Genomic DNA, 21,292 nt, shown 5'->3' with positions numbered 1-21,292 from the left:
TGACCCACGCAGCCACACACACACCGACTGAGCATCTGCATTTTTTCACACTGTTTTCCATCCAGAATTGAAGCACCACGGTGAAGAAACGATCCACAGTCAAAACAGTCAGTAGAATGACACTGCTGTACATGCTAGTAAAGTATGCAGCTGTTAAACATTTGCACCAGAAGTCTCCAAACACCCAGTCGTGTAAATAATAGGTGGCCCAGAATGGGAGAATCATGCTGAACAACAGATCAGAGCAGGCCAGGTTCAGAACAATCACATTTGTGCTATTTCTCAGGTCCTCGTATGAAACAAGAACACGGAGAAGAAGACTGTTGCCTATGACGCTGATTATGAAGATCACAATGAAAAAGGCACCGGTAATAGTTTGACTGAGTAACGTGTCATTTTGATTTGATACGTATACAATATCATCAAGGTCCAACTCCGGCACTGTGTCGTTGAATGTTGAGATGTTCATTGTGGATAATGTCTGATAAAAATGAAACAGAAATCATGTGAAAACTTGACCTGTTACACGCTATTTTAACCTGTATGACTTAACCTTTAAAAATCTTAGTATGTAGGAAGGATCATAAAGTAGAACCGCAGAAGGAAGAATCTTACCTTAAACTTGACCAGTTCCACTGCTGAGTGGTGAAGAAAATATACTTCAAGTAAAACACAGTTGTGACTTCCTTTTTTCTCTTCTTTCACTTTTTGTTACTGAGACTGTGTCATTGTTCCAGCAAAGTCAATCACAAGTTCGGGGAAGTTACTATAATGTTTAAAATGAGTGGTATTACGTAGATGACAGTAAAAACCTTAGCGCCTTATCATTAAGTAGTAGTGAGCTTAATGTATCTTAAGAGGGAAGCTACTTCTCAACGTTTGTGTGAAAATTACGTGGAAAATTGTGGAAAATTACTGGGTGTGTGTGTGATAATTGTAGTGTGGCAACATAGAAGTATCTTTCCTGTTGTTATGATGAACACGGCAGCTAGCTGGGCAATTTTGCTGATTCTTTAATAAAGACTAAAAGCTTCACCAATTTTTTTGCTCCATTACGAGGGACCAGAGTCACACAGAGACAGATCTCGATAGGACGAGCAGTGTCCAACAGACCACAATTAAAACATTTAAGAATATGTATATGAAAATTGAATGAATGAAAACATGACTTTTTGACCGTTAGTCTACAGAGATTTTACTTTAACTTAACATAATAATAGACACTCATTTGTACATACTCGGGTAGTCTTGTTATTGCATTCATGTATTGTTCTATGTTGAAGGCTGGCATTTTTTCCCCTCATTCTTCTGACCAAAAAAACACATTTAACCTATGACACACATTTAAAACTACATACAGTATATGCCTATAGAGTTAACTAATGTTAATGTAGACGTAGGTGACGTAAAATGAAGATTGTGTTTAGACAAATAAGATAAAAACATAAAAAGGACACGTTAGGGTAGGTTTAATGAATGTAAAACAAATTAATTATATTAGGTATATTGCTTCTTATACATTACAATATTTCAAATATGTTTTTACAGCTGAACAGTTTTTTCAATCAGTTTAATACATAAGGATTTTGTTTAAATCAGAAAAGAAGAGATTAATACACACACACACATATATATATACTTTTTAACACAGATATTTCAATACACGTAATAGACGACACATTTGCACTGCTGTTCATCAATATTTAGCCATACTCACATGTGATTAGTTATGATCAATTTTTTGTTATGCCATTACTTACAAAGAAAACTCCTCACCACTTGTGATTGATGTGATGGTGACTCGACTGTGTCGGCTTTTGATGCTGCTTTTGTTGTGGCTCCAGCGCTGCAGCATCTTCTTGATGTTATTTTTAAATTTAATTCCAACAAAGACATAAAACACAGGGTTAATGCAGCAGTGTGAAAAGGCAATGACTCGACTAATGTAGAAAGCATATTCCAGGGGTTTGTATTGTTCACAAATGGCAACCAAGGCCTTTGAATCTACTTCTTCTTTGGGCCAGAAATGCGTGGACTGAAGAAATATGACGACATTGTATGGTGTCCATCCAACAAAGAAAACCACCATGAGGGTAAAAATAAGTTTTAAAGTTTTGTGTTTTCTTCTTTGGCCAATGGGGTTTAGTAGCCTTTTAATGACGTGAGAATAGCAAAAAATGAAAACACACAGAGAGACTACGAAGAGACAATTTTGCTGATAGATTCCCCATAAGCTCCAAAAAGAATCTGCGAACACACAGTGAGTCTGCTCTTGAACTTGTGTGAACAGTAGAGCCGGACTGGCTAATAGGATACTAACTGCCCAAATGACCACAGATGCTAGGACACTGTAGCACCCTGTGAGTGCCACAATGTCAGACAGAGGATTCATGACTGCTATGTAGCGATGAGCGGTCATCAGAATCAGGAGGATACCACTGCTGTAGAAACCAACAGAGAAGACAAAGCTGACAATTTTGCAGGCAGGCTCCCCCAAGGTCCAGCCATATATGTAGTAGTAGGACCAAAAGGGCAGACCTATGGTGAAGATGAGATCGGATATCGCAAGGTTCAGTATGCAAGCACTGGTCAGAGATTTGAGATCCTCAAACTTGGCCAGAATCACGATGATCAGGATGTTGCCAAGCAAGCTGAGGAATATCACAATGGAGTAGAAAACTGGAGTGAAGGTCCTTCCAAACTCTACCATGCTCGATGTATCACACATTTCATCTTCATAGTCACTGGAATAGTACATGTCTTCAGTTGCATCTGTGACCATATAATCTTCAGTTGTAGTTGTAGCCATCTTTACCCCAAGAAGAACAAGAAATTTGAAATTACCCCCAAAAATATAAACAACACTTTATAGAATAACTATTTTGAGCACACTTTGACAGGTTCAGTTAATAATCCTCTTTGTAAAATGACCAGTTAAATTGACTCTTACCTCCACAATAGTTGTGCAAACACCTAACAGTCCTCAAAAAAGGTATTGGCAAAAACTCAGTGAAGTGGTTTTGTTCCTTGGGAATCAGCCAGTGAGGTGAGCTGAACAAAACCATTGTTTTCAGATCCTCTAAACATCGTTTCAGTCAAAGGAGGACACATTATACATTTTGTTTTCTGTTTATTAAGAACATCACCTTTTGGATTAAATTAAATCCTTACAACTGAAAATAAAGTAAATGTTGTGTGATGGCACACAAAATATTTTACATATATTGTGTGATGGCACACAAAATATTTTACATACAGTATATTAATCCACATTATTGTTGTATGCAGTTACTGCACAATACAAAAATGCATTTTGCTCTTATTACAATAAGAATATTTATTATTATTATTATTATTATTATTATTATTATTATTATCGTTATTGTTATTATCACTATTATTATTATTAGTAGTAGCAGTAATCGTAGTAGTATTGGCATTATTATTGCCAACTTTATTGATCTATTATTTATGATTTAATTTAATTAATTTAATTTAATTGATAATTTCAGTAAGGCTTACTTTTTATCATGCCATCAATCATCTCTAATAAATAATAAAAATGTATTATTATAATAATTATATTTACAATTTCTTATAAATGTGTCTTAAGTTATTTAGTTATAAGTTTTATTTAGTTATTAGTTTTTTTTTCCGATCTCTCAACCAAACCTGCAGGAAGATTAACTAATGCTGGCGCCTGATTCCTCAGCCGACGTGTCAATCACCACAGTGACCGCCCTCAAACACTAGCATGTTTTGCGGTTACATCAACAAACAGGAGACTCTGGACAAATTTACAGAAAAAGTATGTCTGTCTTGTGAATTTTACAACATCTTTTAGACTCTTTTCAATTTTTAAAACCAAACCGTGAACTAGGTTATGACAGAAAATGTTGTGAAGTAATAATAAAACCCGGAAATGAGACGAGAGCAGGTGCATGACATGGACAGATCGTCTCTCAGGTTGACAAATACAACGTTTACATCACAGTGTGTTGGTTAACACCATGGATTCTGCAGTGACGTAAAGTCAACGGTTCTACTTTATGACTACAGCTTTATGACAGAGTTAGGAGAGCCGTGTCGGTGAGTCGTTGTTTCCAGCTGTCACTGAGACTGAGAGTACTTCATGTGTGTTCTTATGAAATAGGGAAACCTAAGACATTTAGGATATTCAGTTTATGACGTGGTTCTCTGACACGTCACGTCTTCCTTACAGTAATGTGATGAAGCAGATCCTTATCTTTAATTAATATATAAGAATGTCATGTATTCACTCTTTGTTTATATTGTTTTTAGCAGAATTTCCTTGTATTTCCCCACAATGGCCTCCTGCTCATCTGTTGGAGACAATCAGCTGCAGAGGGTCATCAGAGACCTGCAGGGTAAATAAAGTGTCCACAAACACATCAGAAATAAGAGCTGCTGTGTTTTCATGTTTTGTTGACTTGCTTTCTTTAAGGGCAGTAGCTGCATTTGGTTTAATCTTCAGATGAGATTAATGCAATTTCAAGCAGTATCATGTCATGTTTTGGTCCAGATGCTGTGTTGGAGCTGAGTAAAGAATACAGAGAGTTTGGAGAACCCATCACTGATGACAGCACCAACCTGCACAAATTTTTTTATAAGCTGGAATACCTGCTGCAGGTAAGGGTTTTACTGAGGTTATAAAACTCTATAGTAGACAATAAAGTCTTCAGGATACAAAAACCTCACCATCAAAATATGTTTAATTTTTTTTCTTCCTAACTAAATAAAGACAAAAAAAATATTAATAGGGTGAAATCAGTAAATATGAAGTATAATTGACCACTACAATTATTTGCTTAATGTTAGAAATGTTCCCTTTTCCTTTTTTTTTTTTTTTTTTGTTTACTTCAGCACGTGTTAGACAGACATGTAGTATAATCTATTACCACTAATTGAATTTTAAATAAAAAAGACACTTTGTAAATTGTAGTTTGACCAGAAAGAGAAGACAACGTTGCTGGGCCAGAGGAAAGACTACTGGGATTATTTCTGTGACTGCCTGAACAAGAACAAAGGAGCTAATGATGGCATTCGTTTTGTTAAGTCTATCCCTGAGGTAATCTCCCAGTGCAACACATTCACACCGTCTCACTCTTTTTGTCTCCTGCCACGCTACAGGACACACAAATGTGACAAAGCTGCGCTGTCAGTAATCCTGGTCCTAGGCAGAGGCTCTGAAGTGTCAGTGCTGATAAAGCATTTATTGTCCTTTAAACACCAAAACTAACTGTAGATTTTCTTTCTGTTTTGATCATTTATTTGAATGTTATTCCAATGTTAGACATCTTTAAATATAATTATAATATTTTATTTAGAAAACAATCAAAGCTGCACAAATTTTCATTTTTATACATCCACAGTTAAAGACATCGCTGGGAAAAGGACGGGCCTTTATTCGCTACTCACTCATCCACCAACGTCTCGCCGACACGCTTCAGCAGTGTCTCATGAATCGCAAAACCACAAGGTCAGAGGCGTACGATGTACACACAAATGACTATGTATTTTTCTTATGTTTATGTTGAATTTAGCTGATTGTAGATTGGCCAGACAGAGCCTTTCTGAGGAAGTGTGAAACTCTCTTCCACATTTGCATGTCTTACTTCTTGTTTCACAAGAAAAAGCTTGCACACATTCAGCAAAAGTGACATTTACTGTACTTCCTGTCACGTAGGACAGTTCACCTATTATATAAATCATTTCAATATACAGTATGTGCTGTTTAATGGTAACAGGTTATACACTCTTATACATTTATACATTCCTGAGAATCTGCATAGAAATTCACTTTATTGGCCAGTGAAACAATATAAAATTTTAACCTGATTAAAATCACAGATTAGTTATGGATTAATCACTTTTATTCATGATTTACTCTGCCTTGTAGAACATGTTTTGCATTTTTTTTTTTTTTTTTTTTTTCAAAACTTCAGTGAAGCCAAAATCCTCAACAACACTAACGGATCTACTCTGGACTGATTTACTGCCCTGCTCTCTGACGTCAGCTGAGCATCTCACCTGAGATTGAAGCTCTGGCAAACAATGGTGTTTTAGGCTAGAAGTCGGTGAAAATCCAAACTTCTGTACGTGTAAATTTGAAAGACCTACTTTAAATAGTACTGTGATAGAAAAGGTCTGCAAAAAAGACAGAGCTGTAAAGTGAAAGTATACACCTCACTATAACGTTTACCCAGCCTTGCATATGCTTGTATTGTACTTTGAAGAATACACAGTTCATACATTATACCCCATCACACCATCCCAGCTGATGTCAAAATAACAATGCAGTTTTGTTGTGTGGTACCTCACTGAGTTATTTTCTGTCCACTATTCAGACTCACTTATTTTATCAACCCTAACACATGCATGTGTTCAGCTGATACCCTGTACACTAACACTTTCCTCTGTATTAGTCATTACCACTCAGTTTAAATTGTCTTTGTTGGTTTCCCTCCTGTTCAGTGACTGGTATTACGCTCGCAGTCCATTCCTGAAGTGTCATCTCACCGCTGACATAATCAGTCATCTTTATGAGCTCAACCAGATCCAATTTGACGTGGCAGCCAGAGGTTACGACCTTGATGCAGAATGGCCAGCGTTTGCGAGGTAACAAACTCTTCATGATTTAGAATAAGGTTCTCCTGGGGGCAGGGTAATTAGCAAATGAACTTGAAAGAGACCTGAAGTTATTTGAAATAACACACCATGTAACTTCAACTAATAGAGAATTATGCAGCAATATTAGGTATCTCGAAATGTGAAGACACACTTAATTAGCTGATCACTCAACACATTCACAGCTCTTTTTTTGGCTCAAATGTGTGTGTAAATGTGTGCATAAGAGGATGCAGTGCCGACAGTGTGCGAACATTGAACACTGTTCCTCCACTCAACACCTTTGCCAAAACTTTTCACCTCCTCCTTCTCATCAATTTGCACCTACTCTACTGGGAATTGTCACAATTCCTGTTAGCATAATTCATGACATTGTATTAGGAGTCATTTCATCATTATTCTGAATTAAATACCAATGTCTTACACAGACTGGGTTTGTCTGCAGCAAGATATGGTGGATATGCTGTGTGATTATAGCTTGTGCAATATCTTGGTGTATGTTTATACATACAAACCTTGCAGAAAGTAAAAAGGACATAACATTAGATCATCTATGTGTGTTAGTTTGTTGCTAGAATGATTTTGTCACACAATATTATAGGTTCTTTTTTTACTGCATATATTACATGCTTCTAGTATAAGTATAAAAATCTATTAAAATGTTTTTTTTTCCATTATGCTAAAGGAGGACTCTTGGCTACGCCCCCTCGTGGAAGTCTCCGAGTCGCTGCTCCAGCATCAACAGTTTGGTCGGCAGCTATCCACATTCACAGGTACTTCTTCTTGCCTGCATGAAATTGCAAATACAAGTTGTATAAGTTGATGTTGTCTTTTGCAAAAAAAACCCTAAAACATTTCCTTCAATCTTACTATATGGTTAAAAGTTTTTTTTTTCTTAAGATACAAATAGAATAAAAAGTAATTTGCAGCATAAGCAGGAGCTGGAGCTGCTTTTTTATTCACTGAGAACTTCATTAACTCATTAGATTTTAGTTAACACGTGAAGGTATTAACTCAGGTGAAGACTTGTCATTACCAATTAACAGCTGATGACATTTTCAGAACCTACCACTAATGTGATTCTTTGTGTTAACACTTAATATCAATGGATTCCTTCACTCAACTCCCTAAGTATCTGAAAAGGGAAATTAATTGCTGTCTTTTTAGCAGATTGGCTCAGAAAGAGGTTTGATCAATTTCTCCATGTCCTTGCAGTTCTAGTTTGGTCTCATGTGTCCACATGATAAGTTCTAGTGTGCATAATGTTTTCTGCCGTCTCAGCAAACGTTACAATAATTATTTTAACCCCACAAATTAACACTTTTTTGCAGCAGACACAAAGAAATCAGTGAATTCACCTTCACCTTCAAAAACACTTATTTATACTAAAGCAGAACAGACGGTATTTTCACCTGGCATGTGTGAAGTGAGAGATGATGGTCTGCAGAAGGAGTCCGCAACCTAAACAACAAAGGAGCAATTTGGTGTCTTTTTTATCCACCAAACAGGGTTGTTGGCAGATAGGTGAAAAAAATGCATTTGATGTGTAAAATTGATTTAAACTTTTTTATTATTATTTCACAGTCCTAATCATATAAAACACTAGTCAATTTAACATTTACATTTTTTTAATCAAACACTACCAGGTTAATTTGGTCCATTCAAACATCAAATGTGATCTTACAAGGGAGAACACAAAACAAGGCTAAAGAGCTCAGGATCCATGGTCATAACTGACTTTAGGACTTCAAGATTTTGGCATATTAGACATTTCAAGTGAATTAGTTATTTTTTCTGAAATTTTAATAATCTGATCTCCTGTTCCTTCCAGGTGCAGGAGTTTCTGCCAGTTTCAGACTTGAGCCAGAGCGTTCTTAATGATCTCGGAGAAATAGTGGAACCTTCTCCTTGCGGCATTTCAGAGAGTCTCCGTATTGAGCTTGACCAATCGGAGCTAAGACAGCAGGAGCTCCTGGTACAGATTCAGGATTTAAGTAAAGAAGCCGCTGATCTAAAGTTTATAGTTAAAGACCTTAAGGAACAGCTAGCAGCTCAGAAATCACAACTTCAAGACAGAGTAATAGCTGCTGATAACAAAAATACAGAGTTTTTCTCTGAGTTGGAGAAAGACCAACAAATGGCAACCTGCTGTGACGCAGCTTTGAAGATCCAGGAACTGCTAGATAAACTGAAGACGTCAGAGGAGAAGATGTTGGAAGCAAGGGCAGCAGCTGAAGACAGAACCAGAGAATCTGAGTGTTTATCAAAGGATCTCAAACTTAGGGATGAAGAGTTGAAAAACAGCAAGGAGAAGCTGGCGGAAGTGCAAGCTAGAGCCCACGATGAACAGGAAGAGGCGATGGGACGGTTGGAGGAGCTCCAAGGGGTCGTCAGTCGAATTCAAGGAGCGTTGACGTCAAAAGAGAAAGAAACGGGGAACCTGAGAACCCAGCTTCTCGACCTACAAGCATCACTGGATTGCAGAGAACGACGGGCAGAGGAGCTGAAGAAAAGGCTGCAGGAGGAGAGAGAGGAGGAGGAACAGAGATCCAGCTTCAGTAGCGGCCAGGATGACAGACTTGAGAGCCTTATCCTTGATTTGAGAAAAAAGTTGAAAAACAGAGAGAAAGAGTTAGCTGTGGGCTCAGAGAGAATAAATCACTTAGAGGAACAGGTGGCAAAGTTAAATAAAGAGAATGAAAGTCTGAGCTCCAAACTCACTAATATTGGTGTTGATTCTTCAGATCAAACCAGGAATGATGACGACTTACGGACACAATGTAACAATCTTATGGAAATAAACTCCAAGCTGCTTCAAACTATCCAGAATCGTGAGGATGGAATGAGTGCATTACCCAGTAGCACGGCAGCTTTATTAGATCAGCTAGCTTCTTTGAGAGCTTCAGAGAATCACCTCAGAAGTAAAGTAGAGGCTGCAAACATGTGCCTAGAAGCTCGAGAGGAAAGACTTCTGGATAAAAACCTCCATTTGGAGGAGACTGTCCAGAAGGCTTTTTTTGAGAAGGAGAAATCAGATGTTCAGTTGAAGAAGATGGAGAATGAGAGAAAAGACCTGCTGGAAGTTCTGCCGTTGCTACACATGGAGTTATCAAGAGCTCAACAGGAATTAAACTCTCTTTCCGCCAAAGCTACAGTTTTGGAACAGGACCTTATGGTCTCCAAAAGCGGCCGAGCAGAGTTACATCAGAATCTCCAGGAAACTAACGTCAAACTTACAGACCAGACTCTGAAGTGTGAACTCCTGCATGAAAAGACAGCTGCAGAGATTAATGAAAAGTTGCAAAGACTTCCTGTTGAGCAACAGTGTTCCTCAGAGGAAAACAAAGAGAACCCGTACACACTGATGATAGCTGAAGCTCAAATGGAATTCAGCCGAGGGATGATGCAGCAGCTCCAGCAGGAGGTGGTGGAGCTAAGAGCTCAGCTTCTTACAGTAACTGAAGAGAGAGTGAAACTTCATGCCCTGCAGGAGGTGACAGAGGCCTCAAAAGAGGACCTCCGTCTCCTAGTTGAGCAACTCAAGGCCCAAGTTGAAGATCTCAACCGCCAGCACGTGGATGAGATTCTGCGTTCCAGAGAGCGAGAGGAGGCCCTCATTCGTGAGCGCGATGGTGAGGCCCAAGCTCGGGCTGGTCTGGCCTCAGAGGTCACAGCGTCCAGAGAGCAGCTGGATAGGCTGAAGCTGCAATATGAAGCTTTGTGTCTGGAGAACAGTGAAACCAAGGAGGCGCTGCACAGAGCCAACACAGAAACAGCTGAACTGGGTGTTCATGTTTGCACGCTGACGGCTGAGAACGAGGAGGCCAATGTGCGCTGGGAGGATCTGTCAACAAGTATGCATGAGCTGGAGGAGAAGGCCTCCCAGGAAGCCGACAGGCTGAATGACTGCATTGAGGAGTTGAAGAAGGAGAACCAGGATCTCCTCCATCAGCTCCACAACGAGGAGGGGCTGTTGGCAGTCAAGCAGGAGCTGCAGAAGCTGAAAGAAGCCCAGCAGGAGGCGGAAATGGAGCAGAGGACAAACCAGGAGGAGATCCAGACACTTCACCTTCAGTGCCAAAGCAAAGATATTGCCCACAGCAGCCAGCTTCAGGTTAGCCATAAACAAGTCAGCCTAACTGTACTTCACTGTTAATGAACTTTGTTAACAGCATTGTAGGTTTTATGTCCTTAAATGCCATAAAGCTAACAACGAGGAATTCTCAAGGAGAAACCTGTTTTTTTTTACATACAGGAAATGTGGTTTCTCATTAGCTTTTTATTTCTATGCGTTAATGAAAATTTAGTGAGGTGTCTCTATTTTTACCATTTTTACTTATCTGTGTTATAATGAGTCCTTTATGTCTGTCCAGGCTCTGAACCAGGAGTTACAGGAAGTCAGATCACAGCTGATGACTGAGCAGGAGAAGGTCGTCGATCTGGAGAACAAACTCAGAGAGCTGAAGGTGAACTTAACGTTCCTCAAATATCAGTTTAAAAACTGTTTAATCTTCTCAAACCTTTTATATCACGTACAACCTCTCCAAGTACCACATGTTTAGCCACCATTAAAAAAACACAGCACTAACAAGAGAAGGTGTTAGAAAAAATATTATTTGATTATTTATTAGCCAAAAACAGTAAAGTAACACAACGACTACCAATAAAATAATTTCTGAAACCGCACACATACAGAATCGTGTTCTTTTTAGAGTGTTCTACTTCCTGGCCTTGACTGTAGTGTCAGTGAGCCCTTCATTTGACCTCTGGAAACACTAAATCACCTGTGCCTTTATTTTAGTGTGTATTTGCACTTCTCTGATTGATCAATGAAAACTTAACTGCTCCACACAGTAGTAGAAGCACTGTGTGTTTTTGCTACAGTAATCACAATGATATATTCACAGGCTTAATTCACAAAGAACCAGAAATAATGTTTGGCTTTGCTGCGGCGATTACAGGCCGAATACCAGAGATACTGCCAACAGATTGAGGAGAAAAACAGCCAGATGGCGGAGTATGAAAATCTCATCCAGCAGAAAGAAGGCGAGATGATCCATCTGAAAGAGAACTTATCAAGGTGAGATATACTGTATTCATAATCACACGTCGTGGAGCAAATTTAAGCTCCGTGAAAAGAAACACACGTACCCAGTTTTGCGCATTCCAGGCGGCATTGTTTGTTTTGTTTTTCTTGTGTCCTACAGATCTGAGGAGGCTCTGAAGGCGGCGCAGCAGACCTGCCGGGAGATGAGTGAAAATGTACGAAGAGTCACGCTGGAAAAACAGAGCTTTGACCTGAAGACTGCAGCCGAACTGGACGATCTCTACCGCACCAAAATTAATTTGGAGGAAAGGCTGGTGGAACTTATCAGGTATCGAAAATAAATACAATAAATGAAAAATTAAAAAATTAGCACATCACACAGCTGCATGCACACATCTATAAATAATACTTAATATAATAATATAGTTAGTAAGAACAATCAAAAACGAGGCTAGCGTCAGTCTTTACATTTCAATGATGCAGCATCAGAAACACCAGGTTCTCTATCACCTGCTGGAGGGAAGATGGTCATTAGATTTTCAGGTATTTACAGACATGTCTGTCAATGCTGTCTGCAGGGAGAAGGACGCACTTTGGCAGAAGACAGATGCCTTGGAATTTGAGCAGAAACTCCGCGAGGAGGAGACAGAGAGGGACGTGAACTACTGTCTGGGCTGCCGCAGTCAGTTCAGCTGGTGGCTGCGCAAGTACAACTGCAGGTCAGATTTGATGTACTGTGTGTAGAAAATGTATATTTTAATGTAAAGACTGTCCTGTCGCTTCTTCGGCTAGCAGAAATTGTACTCGCTCTGAAGTTTCAGTCAAAACAGAAACTAGGAACAGGGTGCGTTTTATAATTTCTTTATTTCACTTCTGCCGCTCAAATGAGAAGTGTACTCTACTGCGTCAGTCAGACGTGAAATGTGGTTCTGAACTGGGCGTTGATGCCATGTAATGGCATGGTTAAGATCTTGTAAACGAACACCCTCTGTAAACAGATTTGTACATATATGTTTATATTTATATATATATCTATACATGTATATATATGAACAGTTATTTTATCTAACAAAAGTAAATGTTTAAGTTTATGGAATAATTATTACAAAGAATATTGTCTTTTTTTGTTTTATACTATTTCAGGTTGTGAGTTTTAATTGCCCTCTATTTAATTTATTATTGAATTTGTTATTATTGGAAATTTCATAGATTTAAAGTTTTGAAGTAAAAATCCTTTTTTCTTTTGGATGTTTTTATTTTCATTTAAATATGACTGCCTTACTCACTCACTCACTCACTCACCACTTTGTCCACCGTTCAAAAATTATGAGCCATCTCTCTCTGTCACATGGTGTTTTGTTGTTTTCTTAGACTGTGTGGGCGTCCCTTCTGCTACTACTGCTGCAGCAACACAGTGAGCACCCGACAGGGCGGCAACAGAGAGCGCTGCTGCAGGGACTGTTACGGCCAGCACAGTGCAGTAGTGGAGCGCCACCCAGAGGAGGAAGTGACTCACAGCACACCGGGGACACCTTTCAGCCGCTTGTTACAGGCAGGAAGAGCCATGACTAGTGTCCAAGGTAGGAAGACAGTAATATGTCAGAAATATATATATAATTTCTTTGTTTTACACCTGTTTAAACTGTCAAAGCAGGATTGCTTAAAAATCATTGATAAAAATGAAGACATTGTTTCTTTTATAGGAACAGACGAGGTTGAGAAACCGGATGATGGCGTTTTTGACATCATCACAGACGAGGAAGTCAGCGTCGTCAGCGACTCTCTGTCTTTTGTCACCGCCTGCTCTGCCGAGCAAGGACAGCAGGGGGCGGCACAACTGTAAGTATCTTTCATGCAGTTCTAGTACATTTCCTCATTTTAGGATTTAGGATTAACTAAATATTTCGAAGCGTTTCTGTTCTCTTCTATTTAGTTTTATTTTAGCTGTGATCTCTTTTTTCTATTTTTGTAGTAAGATGTTTAATTATACACCCACAATATCTATATTTTTGTTTTCACTATATTTTCAGTTATCCCATGACAAATGGAACTTTTTAAGTGGAAGATTTTATAATAATAATATGTGAGAAAAAAAGTACAATTCCCACCTGACTCTTAAAGCTGATGAAAGGATTTGCTCCTTAATCAAAATAATAGAGACAGAAGATGCCTTGTTGTCTTGCTGTGTGTGTTAAGTAACAATCAAATACATTTCTAACAGAAACAGCAGTGCCAGTATGGGGGACGTTACCTCAGAGGACCCCGAGGACTTTGGCGCGGCTGTACAGGATGCGGAGGTTTGCTTACTAAAGTCTGGAGAACTGACGTGAGTTTGACACGCAATTCAAAGAGTTAACACAGCGATCGATTGGTAGAATTGATTGAAAAAAAACCATGAACCTAACGTTGCTCCGTGCCCCGCGCGGCTGCAGTCTCTCCGTCCCCTTTACGATCAGTGACATCTGTGAGTTTGGGGACAGCTCCCAAGAACTTTTCATAAAGTCCAGCTGTTACAGCACCCTCTGCCTCACCATGATCAGCCCTGGTCCCACTGTTTCCTGGACTTTCACCTCTGAACCAAAGAGCATTGCCTTCAGTGTGGTCTACAGGGAAAACTCAGAGACACCACTGGAACAGGCCAAGGTGAGATGTTGGCATGTTTATAAGAAGATTCATTAATCCTCATTTCTCTGTCCCTACAGAACTGATGGTGATTTTTTTTTTTTAAACCTTTCCATTATTTACCCCAGCTACCTCTACCGTGATGGTAAAGGGAATACATTTGAATTTGAAGTGAAACGTGATGGTAAAGGGAATACATTTGAATTTTGAATTTGAAGTGAAACATTGTTTTCATTTGAAGTAATATTTTTCTGTCCATAGTGTTGTGGTTATTACATTAAATTAAATTAGAGGCAAAGTTGAATGATTTTTACATGGCAGGCAGTTGTTGAGTCGGTGAATTCTCACTGTTGGCAGGTTTTGATCCCACTGACACGCTGTGATTCCCACAAAGAGACGATCCAAGGGGAACTGAAAGTCAGGAATGCTGGAGAGTACACACTCATATTTGACAACTCCTTCTCCAGGTCAGCAGCGCGGCCCTCAAACCAACAGTCGATCAGGTGGTGAAAATATAAAATGTACCGTCTTTTCTTTCACCCAGGTTCATCTCAAAGAAAGTGCAGTATCATCTGAGCTTGGCTGAAGCTGTGGTTTACGATGGGACTGAGTGAGTGAGTGAGTCTCCTTTCACAGTGACAGGACGAGCCGATCAGAACACAGGTGCAGCTCATCGACAAACATTAATTTTAGGTTCAAAAGAAGGATTTCCTCAGGAGACACTGTAGCATTATATTAAAACTATACAATATTTTAACAATGTGAAAAAGTACCAATTAGACAATACTTGGTTTGTACATCTAACATCTACCCACTACTTTAAAACAGTAAAACTGCACTTTACAGAATATTATTTTAAAGTTATGTTTAGCATAAAATCTTTCTCATTTCTATCACATTTCTTGATCACATTTTTATGATTTGCGATAATCTGCCTATAATTAGGATCATTTTGATTTTGAGTGGATCGATAATCCTACCATTCCCAGCAGGCAACACTGTCTGCTCCCTGCAGTGGTCAGCACTTTGGTCAAATGTTGACTCTCACTCCTAAAACCTGACAACAGTTGAACCAATTAAATCCTAATTTTCTGGAACATGGTAAAAAAATTAAAGTTATTTACTGTTAAGTTTAAAAAAAAAACTTATTTCTAAAAACAAATACCAGTGAAGTAAATAAAGTCTAGAGTTCCTGATGGCATCAGACGTTGGTGAATGTGAACACTACACATATCATAGCTAAAAGTTTACGTTCTTCTCTTAAGCTAAAGTCTAGAGTTCCTGATGGCATCAGGCGTTTTATTGAGTAATTATCTGGAAAAGGTTTGCAGCAAAACAGACAAAATAATGCAGCTAGCATTCAGAAAACACAAATTTATTCTCGTACCTAAAGGCACGTGTGGAATATTTTAAGTCAACTTTTTATGATTCTGACAAATGTCTTCCGACATCATTTTAAATCTGTAATTTAAACAATTCTGACAAAAACCAATATGTTTACTGTTTACACACACTGCATCAGATGAAGAGCAGCAAAACCAATATGTTTACTGTTTACACACGTTTAGCAAAAATATATATTTGTCTGTTTTTAATCGTTCCTTGTATAGAAACACTTCTCTCTGTTACCCATCATCCTTTGTGCCTGTGGATGAAGCGTTCTCTTTTTTTTTGTGTGTGTAATTAGTGTTTAATGGTGTTTATAGTGAAGGTTTACAGCTGGGTCTTCTAGAAAGACGGAGCCAATAAACGATCACTGACGATGTTTTATTGAAATATAGTTTACATCCTGTGGATTTATTACAGCAGATTGTCGAATACAAATAAAAAAATGATGATTTACTGTGAAGAGTTTGTTACCATTGCTGTCATCGAAGGATTGCATTGTTGGTAACCACTGTATAGTTTCTGGATATTGAGGCCTGAGTTGAACTTAGTCGCAGTTTTTGTTACTTTAGTGCTAAGAAAATGAAATTGACCAGGTTTAAGTTCCATCGTGGTCAGAGCGACATACTGCAAGTGCCTCCATGTTAGAAATGCTCTGGCGTTAGTGTCGCTTACTGCTTACTGACAATCCACACAGTATTGTGCTGCAGTCCACCTTTAGGTCACGAACACCCTTTTGAGAAACACTAGTCTAAAATAGAATCTTGTCACAGATGCAAAAAATATATATTATTTTTTTAGGTTTAAATGTCAGACAAGATGTGGGTAATATTTTTTTGACGTTAAATGAGAACAGCGTTGAACAACAGCCAATGTAAAACTGCTGCTACATGTGTGTTCTAACAAAGGCCTGTGGCTCAGAGATAAAGGCTCTGTGCTGCGTGTGAAAGGTGTCGTGTACCACAGCCAGTGTTTATATCGCTAACACCATTGTGTTTCTCATTGTAAATCATGTCACATCCTCCTCCTGATCTTCCTCGACGCATCTGATTTGCACGGTGACTATGCATGTGTATAAATGTGTATAAGTGTGCATATGTGTGTGTGTGTGTGTGCCTTCGTTTGCAGAGGGTGACCGCCAATATGTACGTGCGCATGTTTGTTGAATGCCAATGCAACTCACACACACACACACACACACACACAGAGGAGTACTGAAGTCAGCAGGTTGTGTTTACACAGCATCATTTTTAACATCAATTTCACGCACATGACATGATAGCAGACGAGCACTGCAGCCTGTGGTGGGAGATGGAGAGGGGGCTTCATTTTCTCTCTCTGTCTGCTCTGGATATTGTTTATTGACAAAAACAGAACGCAGACTCACACACTCGCGTACGCACATTTATTATCTACACACCGCAGTCAACCTAAAGCTGCGGGACGTTTGTCCCACCTGTCTGTGGTGTGTCATGAAGTGATGTTCTTTTCAAGGCCGTTCCATCGTTTAACCCCCGACTAACTAAGAGACATGTGTTACACCTCCAGCCAATCAGAGACGAGCAAAGTGTGAACCTGAGAAGTTGATATGTGTGAGATGATACCTGTTTTCTCTCTCTCTGTCTCTCTCACACACACACACACACTCTCTCTTTCTTTACTATGGACATGTTTTTACAAAAAATAATTTTGGCTCAGTCTACTTTTCAGTTCCTACATAAAAAATAGTTTTCTTTAAAGATGCTTCACAAGTGTGTGATCATCGAACATCCCTGTCTTATCATGTACGCAGATGACATGATTACTTTCTTCAAGGACACTGTCTTGACCTTGAGGAAATGAACTCTGCTAAGATATATTTATATATTTTAATATTGCGTTGTTATAACTCAAATAAGTATTCAGCCAGGGTGTTTTGGCAGGGTGTTACATTTGTGCTGTGGATGCAGCTCTTGCATGGCCCTGACCTGTGCACGCCTCAGCTTGTAAGTTTACCCTCATACTCTCAGAGGTGTGTATTTTTCCCAGCGTTCCTCCTCCGGTCTTTTCATGTGTGTGCAATGCATGTGTTGTTTTTTCCAACAGTTTCTTTGAAAAGTCTGTGTACATATGACAGGTCTTGTTTATCAGTCAAATATTGTTTCACTTCGATTGTTACATCCCTTGCGGCTGCGACGAGACACTTGGTCGAAAGCTGCACGTACTGCATGCAAAATATCAGGTAGGAAATCAATGACTGTACTAAAGCAGGTTAACCAGAAACTAGCCTCGCTGCTGGTATGGAAAGCACATTGTTTTATATGAAGGACACTCATGAAGAGTTATTGATGAGAGGTAAATGACCTCATTGCTGTAGAATAGTGGTTATTTTTTCTTATTAGGTAAGTGTAGGGGAGATGATGGCTGACATGAGCACAAGTACCATGAAATTGCCTGTGAAAAATTGACTATTTTTGCACAGTTATAGTTATGAGTCATAAGGATGTGACATCATCGTTCTTGTTTTACCCACAGCATGTAGCTGCAGCCGGTTGGATTTTTAATTTCTTTGTCAGTGCCGTGAGATGAAGGGAGGACATTTGTGTCTGACGCTGGTTCTCTGTGATCCATCATGTCTGCAGTTGTACTTGGAGCTTCTTTAGCTGTGGCTCTAAAAGTCATTACAACGTATGGCTTAAGATTTATGGACGTAGACCGCCAGACCGCAGCGTTATGAAACAGACGTATAAAGATCTGTGGTGATGCTGTATGTACTGTAAATACACGTGTGTCTGTGTGTTGTTGAAGTCCTGGCTGATGTGATTCTGAGATTGATTGTGTTTTTCAATTCTGCATGAATCCACACACAGATCCTTATGATCTTCTATCATGATGAGCGAGAACAGACTGAGGAGGGGAGACAAGGGGAGCGGGGGGAGGAGGACGGGGATCCATATTTGTTTCATCAGAGCTTTTATTCTGTCTGAGATCTATAGTGAAATGGCAGTGTGATGGCCACTGTTTCCATGGCAACTCTATCAGAACAACCTCTGCCCACAACATTTTTAAAGATCAGATATTTCTAAAAGTGTCCAAAGGCGAGAAGATGCCAGGGTCGTGTTTTATTTCTCTGCAGCGCGGCTGTTCTATTTAATCATGTTTAAACTATACGAGTTTTACTGACAACAGTCTGGACTCCTTCAGCTCCTGATTGTTTTATTACTTTCGAAAAGGCTTGTACTGGAGTGGGAAGGAGTGATTATGAAATAACTAATAATAATGAAACTAACAATAATCAATAGATTTGAATGTAAAGTGTCAGAGATTGTTGAAATGTTTGCCTGAGCTTGAGAAATATATTTTTGAATGAATATTTTTTTCTTATTCTGAAGTAATTTTTTTGTTTTGTAGTACCATTTCTGTATATCGTATTTTCCAGACTATAAGTCGCCCCAGCCAAAAAAAATCCTAATGAAGAGGAAAAAAAACATTTGCACACAGTTGCTCTGGTGTATAAGCTGCACCAGTGCCATCTAGTGGCTGTCGGGGGTTTTTCTGTTCACTTCTTCTTTCGCTTGTGAGACTTGAATCTTGAAAAAAAAGTAAAACTTCTGAATTAAATGTCTTCTATTCTCCACATTTGTCATCAGTGACAAAAGTCTCCGTCTCTGTGTCTTCGACTCAGTCCTGCCTTTGTTTTTCCCTCGTTTGTCCTCCATATTCTGTTCTTTCTCAGTTGCTGTGAACAGAAAATCCAATGCAGTGCTGCAGGCTCCTGCGGACACACTTTCCATCCTGCGTTTCCATGGAGATACTTTGTTCCTGCTCCCCTGCAGCTTGTATCATTGACTTCAATTAGTGCAGGAAGCCGGTTTGTCTGAGCACATACTTATGGAGAGAGTCAGCCACAGAGGGATGGGGGAAATTTGGCAGGAGACATCTGAGCTAGTGGAGGACTTTACACTGTAACTGCATTAACTTTCACACAGAAGTAGCAGTGGTGCACACCGTGGTATCCTTTTAAATGTAAATACCGAATGAAATTAAATAAAAGTCATTCGTACAAACTACGGACTACAGCTGATGAGTCTAGTTGTTTCAGTTCGAAGGTAAAGCTAAATATGCAAAACAGTTTTTTAGACATATAGATGGTAAATGGCACCGAGAGACATCAGTTGACATTTTGTGTCCTTTTATTGTAAGAACTTAAATAAGATGAAATTAGAATATGATTAATTTTGGTAGAAGACGAAGAACTCAAATAGAGTTGGTTCAAGACCTGTCGCAAAAGGTGAACTATTTAAACATGTTTCCATTTCAGTGGAGTGAAAAATTGTCTGTTCTGTTGTTAATGATGCCTCATTATGACCTTAAGAAATACACAAACAGGCGTCCAAATGTTGCAGAGCACTTGTCAGGATGTTTTGAGTAAGTTGAGGGGACTTTCTTGCAGCTTGCTCCCGTTGTTAGCTTCGTAGCCGTTCAGCTGCATCTGCAGTCACTACAGCACTCGAGGATTACACAATGTAGTTTCTGGACCTCCGTCACGGATTCCACTTCGTTCGACTGCAGATGCTTGAAGATGATTGCAAGAGTCTTTCCTAGGATTTTTTTTTTTTTTTTAGATTTCCTTGTAGACCCATTAACAAAGACACTTCTTGCAGAATGGTGGGATGTGCCTCTAAAGTGAATCAACCTTGACTATCTCAACTCATTAGGAGTTCACTCCCAGGCTGCATCTGTAATTACTCTGAACAGGTGCGCCATTCAGCCACATCACAGTGGAGTTGGAGATTTAATTTAGTGATGCTGCCCGGGATATTAACCCTGCTAATTGCCACAGCCATCTCCACATTTGAACACAGCGACGAGTCACCGTGGACCACGGGGAGAGGACGAGCGTGCTTTTATTCTGGAGGAGGACGCACTGTTTAAGCAGTCGACCCGTAACAGCCTGTGATTTGCCGTGATATTCCGTGTGTTCCTCCAGTGTTTGTTATACTTCCAAAGAAAGGCGTGTTCTGTGTTTTTCTTTGGAGGTTGTTATGTAAATGACTCCAGCAAAGAGAAAAAAAGAACTAGAAGTAAACACAAGCGTTTTTCTTTTGATGACATTTATGTAGAAAGAAGGCTTTGGATTCTGCAGCAGAACTTAAAAAAAGACTTTCTTGCTGTAATATAAAAAAACAACAACATGATGTTTAAAAAAAATTAGTGAATTTTAAGAAAAATACAAGTGTTAGGTCGAGTGCAACAGGAAAAAATACAAGTCAAAACAAGGCTGTTTGCTTTTTTTTTTTACGGGAATGTAACTGACTCGTTTTTTAAATTGTCTGGAAACAATTATTTCTTTTGCGTCACTTTGTGCGGCTGCGTTCCAAAGATTCCCAGAGGGGTGTCTGAAATTTGTTGGATTTTATACCATTAGGTCAGAATCTTTGTGAGGGTTGATGGAAATAAAAAAAAAACATACAATGAAATAAACCCAACAAATAAACACAGGAAGACTCAGTTTCCCCAAGTGGTTTGAACAGAAGATGCCGTCCAATCAGAGCGCAGATGCTCATTAGATATTTCACCCGAGAATTCTTGTCTGAGAAATAATTCTTT

General features: G+C 39.1%; 3 protein-coding genes across 6 annotated transcripts in view; 1 reads left to right on the top strand and 2 right to left on the bottom strand.

The window, feature by feature from the left end:
* xcr1b.2 (chemokine (C motif) receptor 1b, duplicate 2) overlaps nt 1–869 on the bottom strand; it is a 1,963-nt gene extending 1,094 nt beyond the window's left edge. The window contains 2 exon segments of the mRNA XM_025052499.1: nt 2–481; nt 616–869. Of these exon segments, the coding sequence (XP_024908267.1) occupies nt 2–469 (468 nt within the window). The 5' untranslated portion in view covers nt 470–481; nt 616–869.
* A 578-nt stretch (nt 870–1,447) lies between these two features.
* Nucleotides 1,448–3,071, bottom strand: LOC103396418 (chemokine XC receptor 1-like). Its single transcript, XM_017042275.2, has 2 exons — nt 2,951–3,071; nt 1,448–2,809 (listed from the first exon to the last, which is right to left on the bottom strand). Exon 2 carries the CDS (start codon nt 2,807–2,809, stop codon nt 1,757–1,759), a length of 1,053 nt encoding a protein of 350 aa, XP_016897764.1. The 5' UTR covers nt 2,951–3,071; the 3' UTR covers nt 1,448–1,756.
* A 642-nt stretch (nt 3,072–3,713) lies between these two features.
* Nucleotides 3,714–15,578, top strand: fyco1b (FYVE and coiled-coil domain autophagy adaptor 1b). 4 transcript variants are annotated; one of them, XM_017042588.2, is made up of 18 exons: nt 3,714–3,808; nt 4,303–4,388; nt 4,544–4,650; nt 4,964–5,089; nt 5,394–5,500; nt 6,496–6,639; nt 7,334–7,421; nt 8,480–10,762; nt 11,022–11,114; nt 11,610–11,728; nt 11,856–12,023; nt 12,274–12,414; nt 13,067–13,275; nt 13,399–13,534; nt 13,917–14,021; nt 14,128–14,338; nt 14,675–14,784; nt 14,862–15,578. In XM_017042588.2, exons 2-18 carry the CDS (start codon nt 4,328–4,330, stop codon nt 14,929–14,931), a joined length of 4,278 nt encoding a protein of 1,425 aa, XP_016898077.1. In that variant the 5' UTR covers nt 3,714–3,808; nt 4,303–4,327; the 3' UTR covers nt 14,932–15,578. The 4 variants fall into 4 exon arrangements, with proteins under 4 accessions (XP_016898077.1, XP_008332701.1, XP_008332700.1 ...); XM_008334479.3 differs by having other exon boundaries at nt 3,721–3,808; nt 4,306–4,388; XM_008334478.3 differs by lacking the exon at nt 3,714–3,808 and adding an exon at nt 3,835–4,089 and having other exon boundaries at nt 4,306–4,388.
* The last annotated feature ends 5,714 nt before the right edge of the window (nt 15,579–21,292 follow it).

Source organism: Cynoglossus semilaevis, chromosome 20 (genome assembly GCF_000523025.1).
Source record: "Cynoglossus semilaevis isolate Cse_v1.0 chromosome 20, Cse_v1.0, whole genome shotgun sequence".
Lineage (NCBI taxonomy): Eukaryota > Metazoa > Chordata > Actinopteri > Pleuronectiformes > Cynoglossidae > Cynoglossus > Cynoglossus semilaevis.
This window is presented reverse-complemented; position numbering and strand designations above follow the sequence as displayed.

What these genes read in the sequence shown, in the direction of transcription:
- LOC103396418 (XM_017042275.2), bottom strand. Translation starts at nt 2,809, where the DNA reads ATGGCTACAACTACAACTGAAGATTATATGGTCACAGATGCAACTGAA.
- fyco1b (XM_008334477.3), top strand. Translation starts at nt 4,064, where the DNA reads ATGACAGAGTTAGGAGAGCCGTGTCG. An exon ending in GCAGCTATCCACATTCACAG is followed by an intron (nt 7,422 to 8,479) that starts GTACTTCTTCTT and finishes TGTTCCTTCCAG; the next exon opens with GTGCAGGAGTTTCTGCCAGT. An exon ending in ACAAACTCAGAGAGCTGAAG is followed by an intron (nt 11,115 to 11,609) that starts GTGAACTTAACG and finishes CGGCGATTACAG; the next exon opens with GCCGAATACCAGAGATACTG.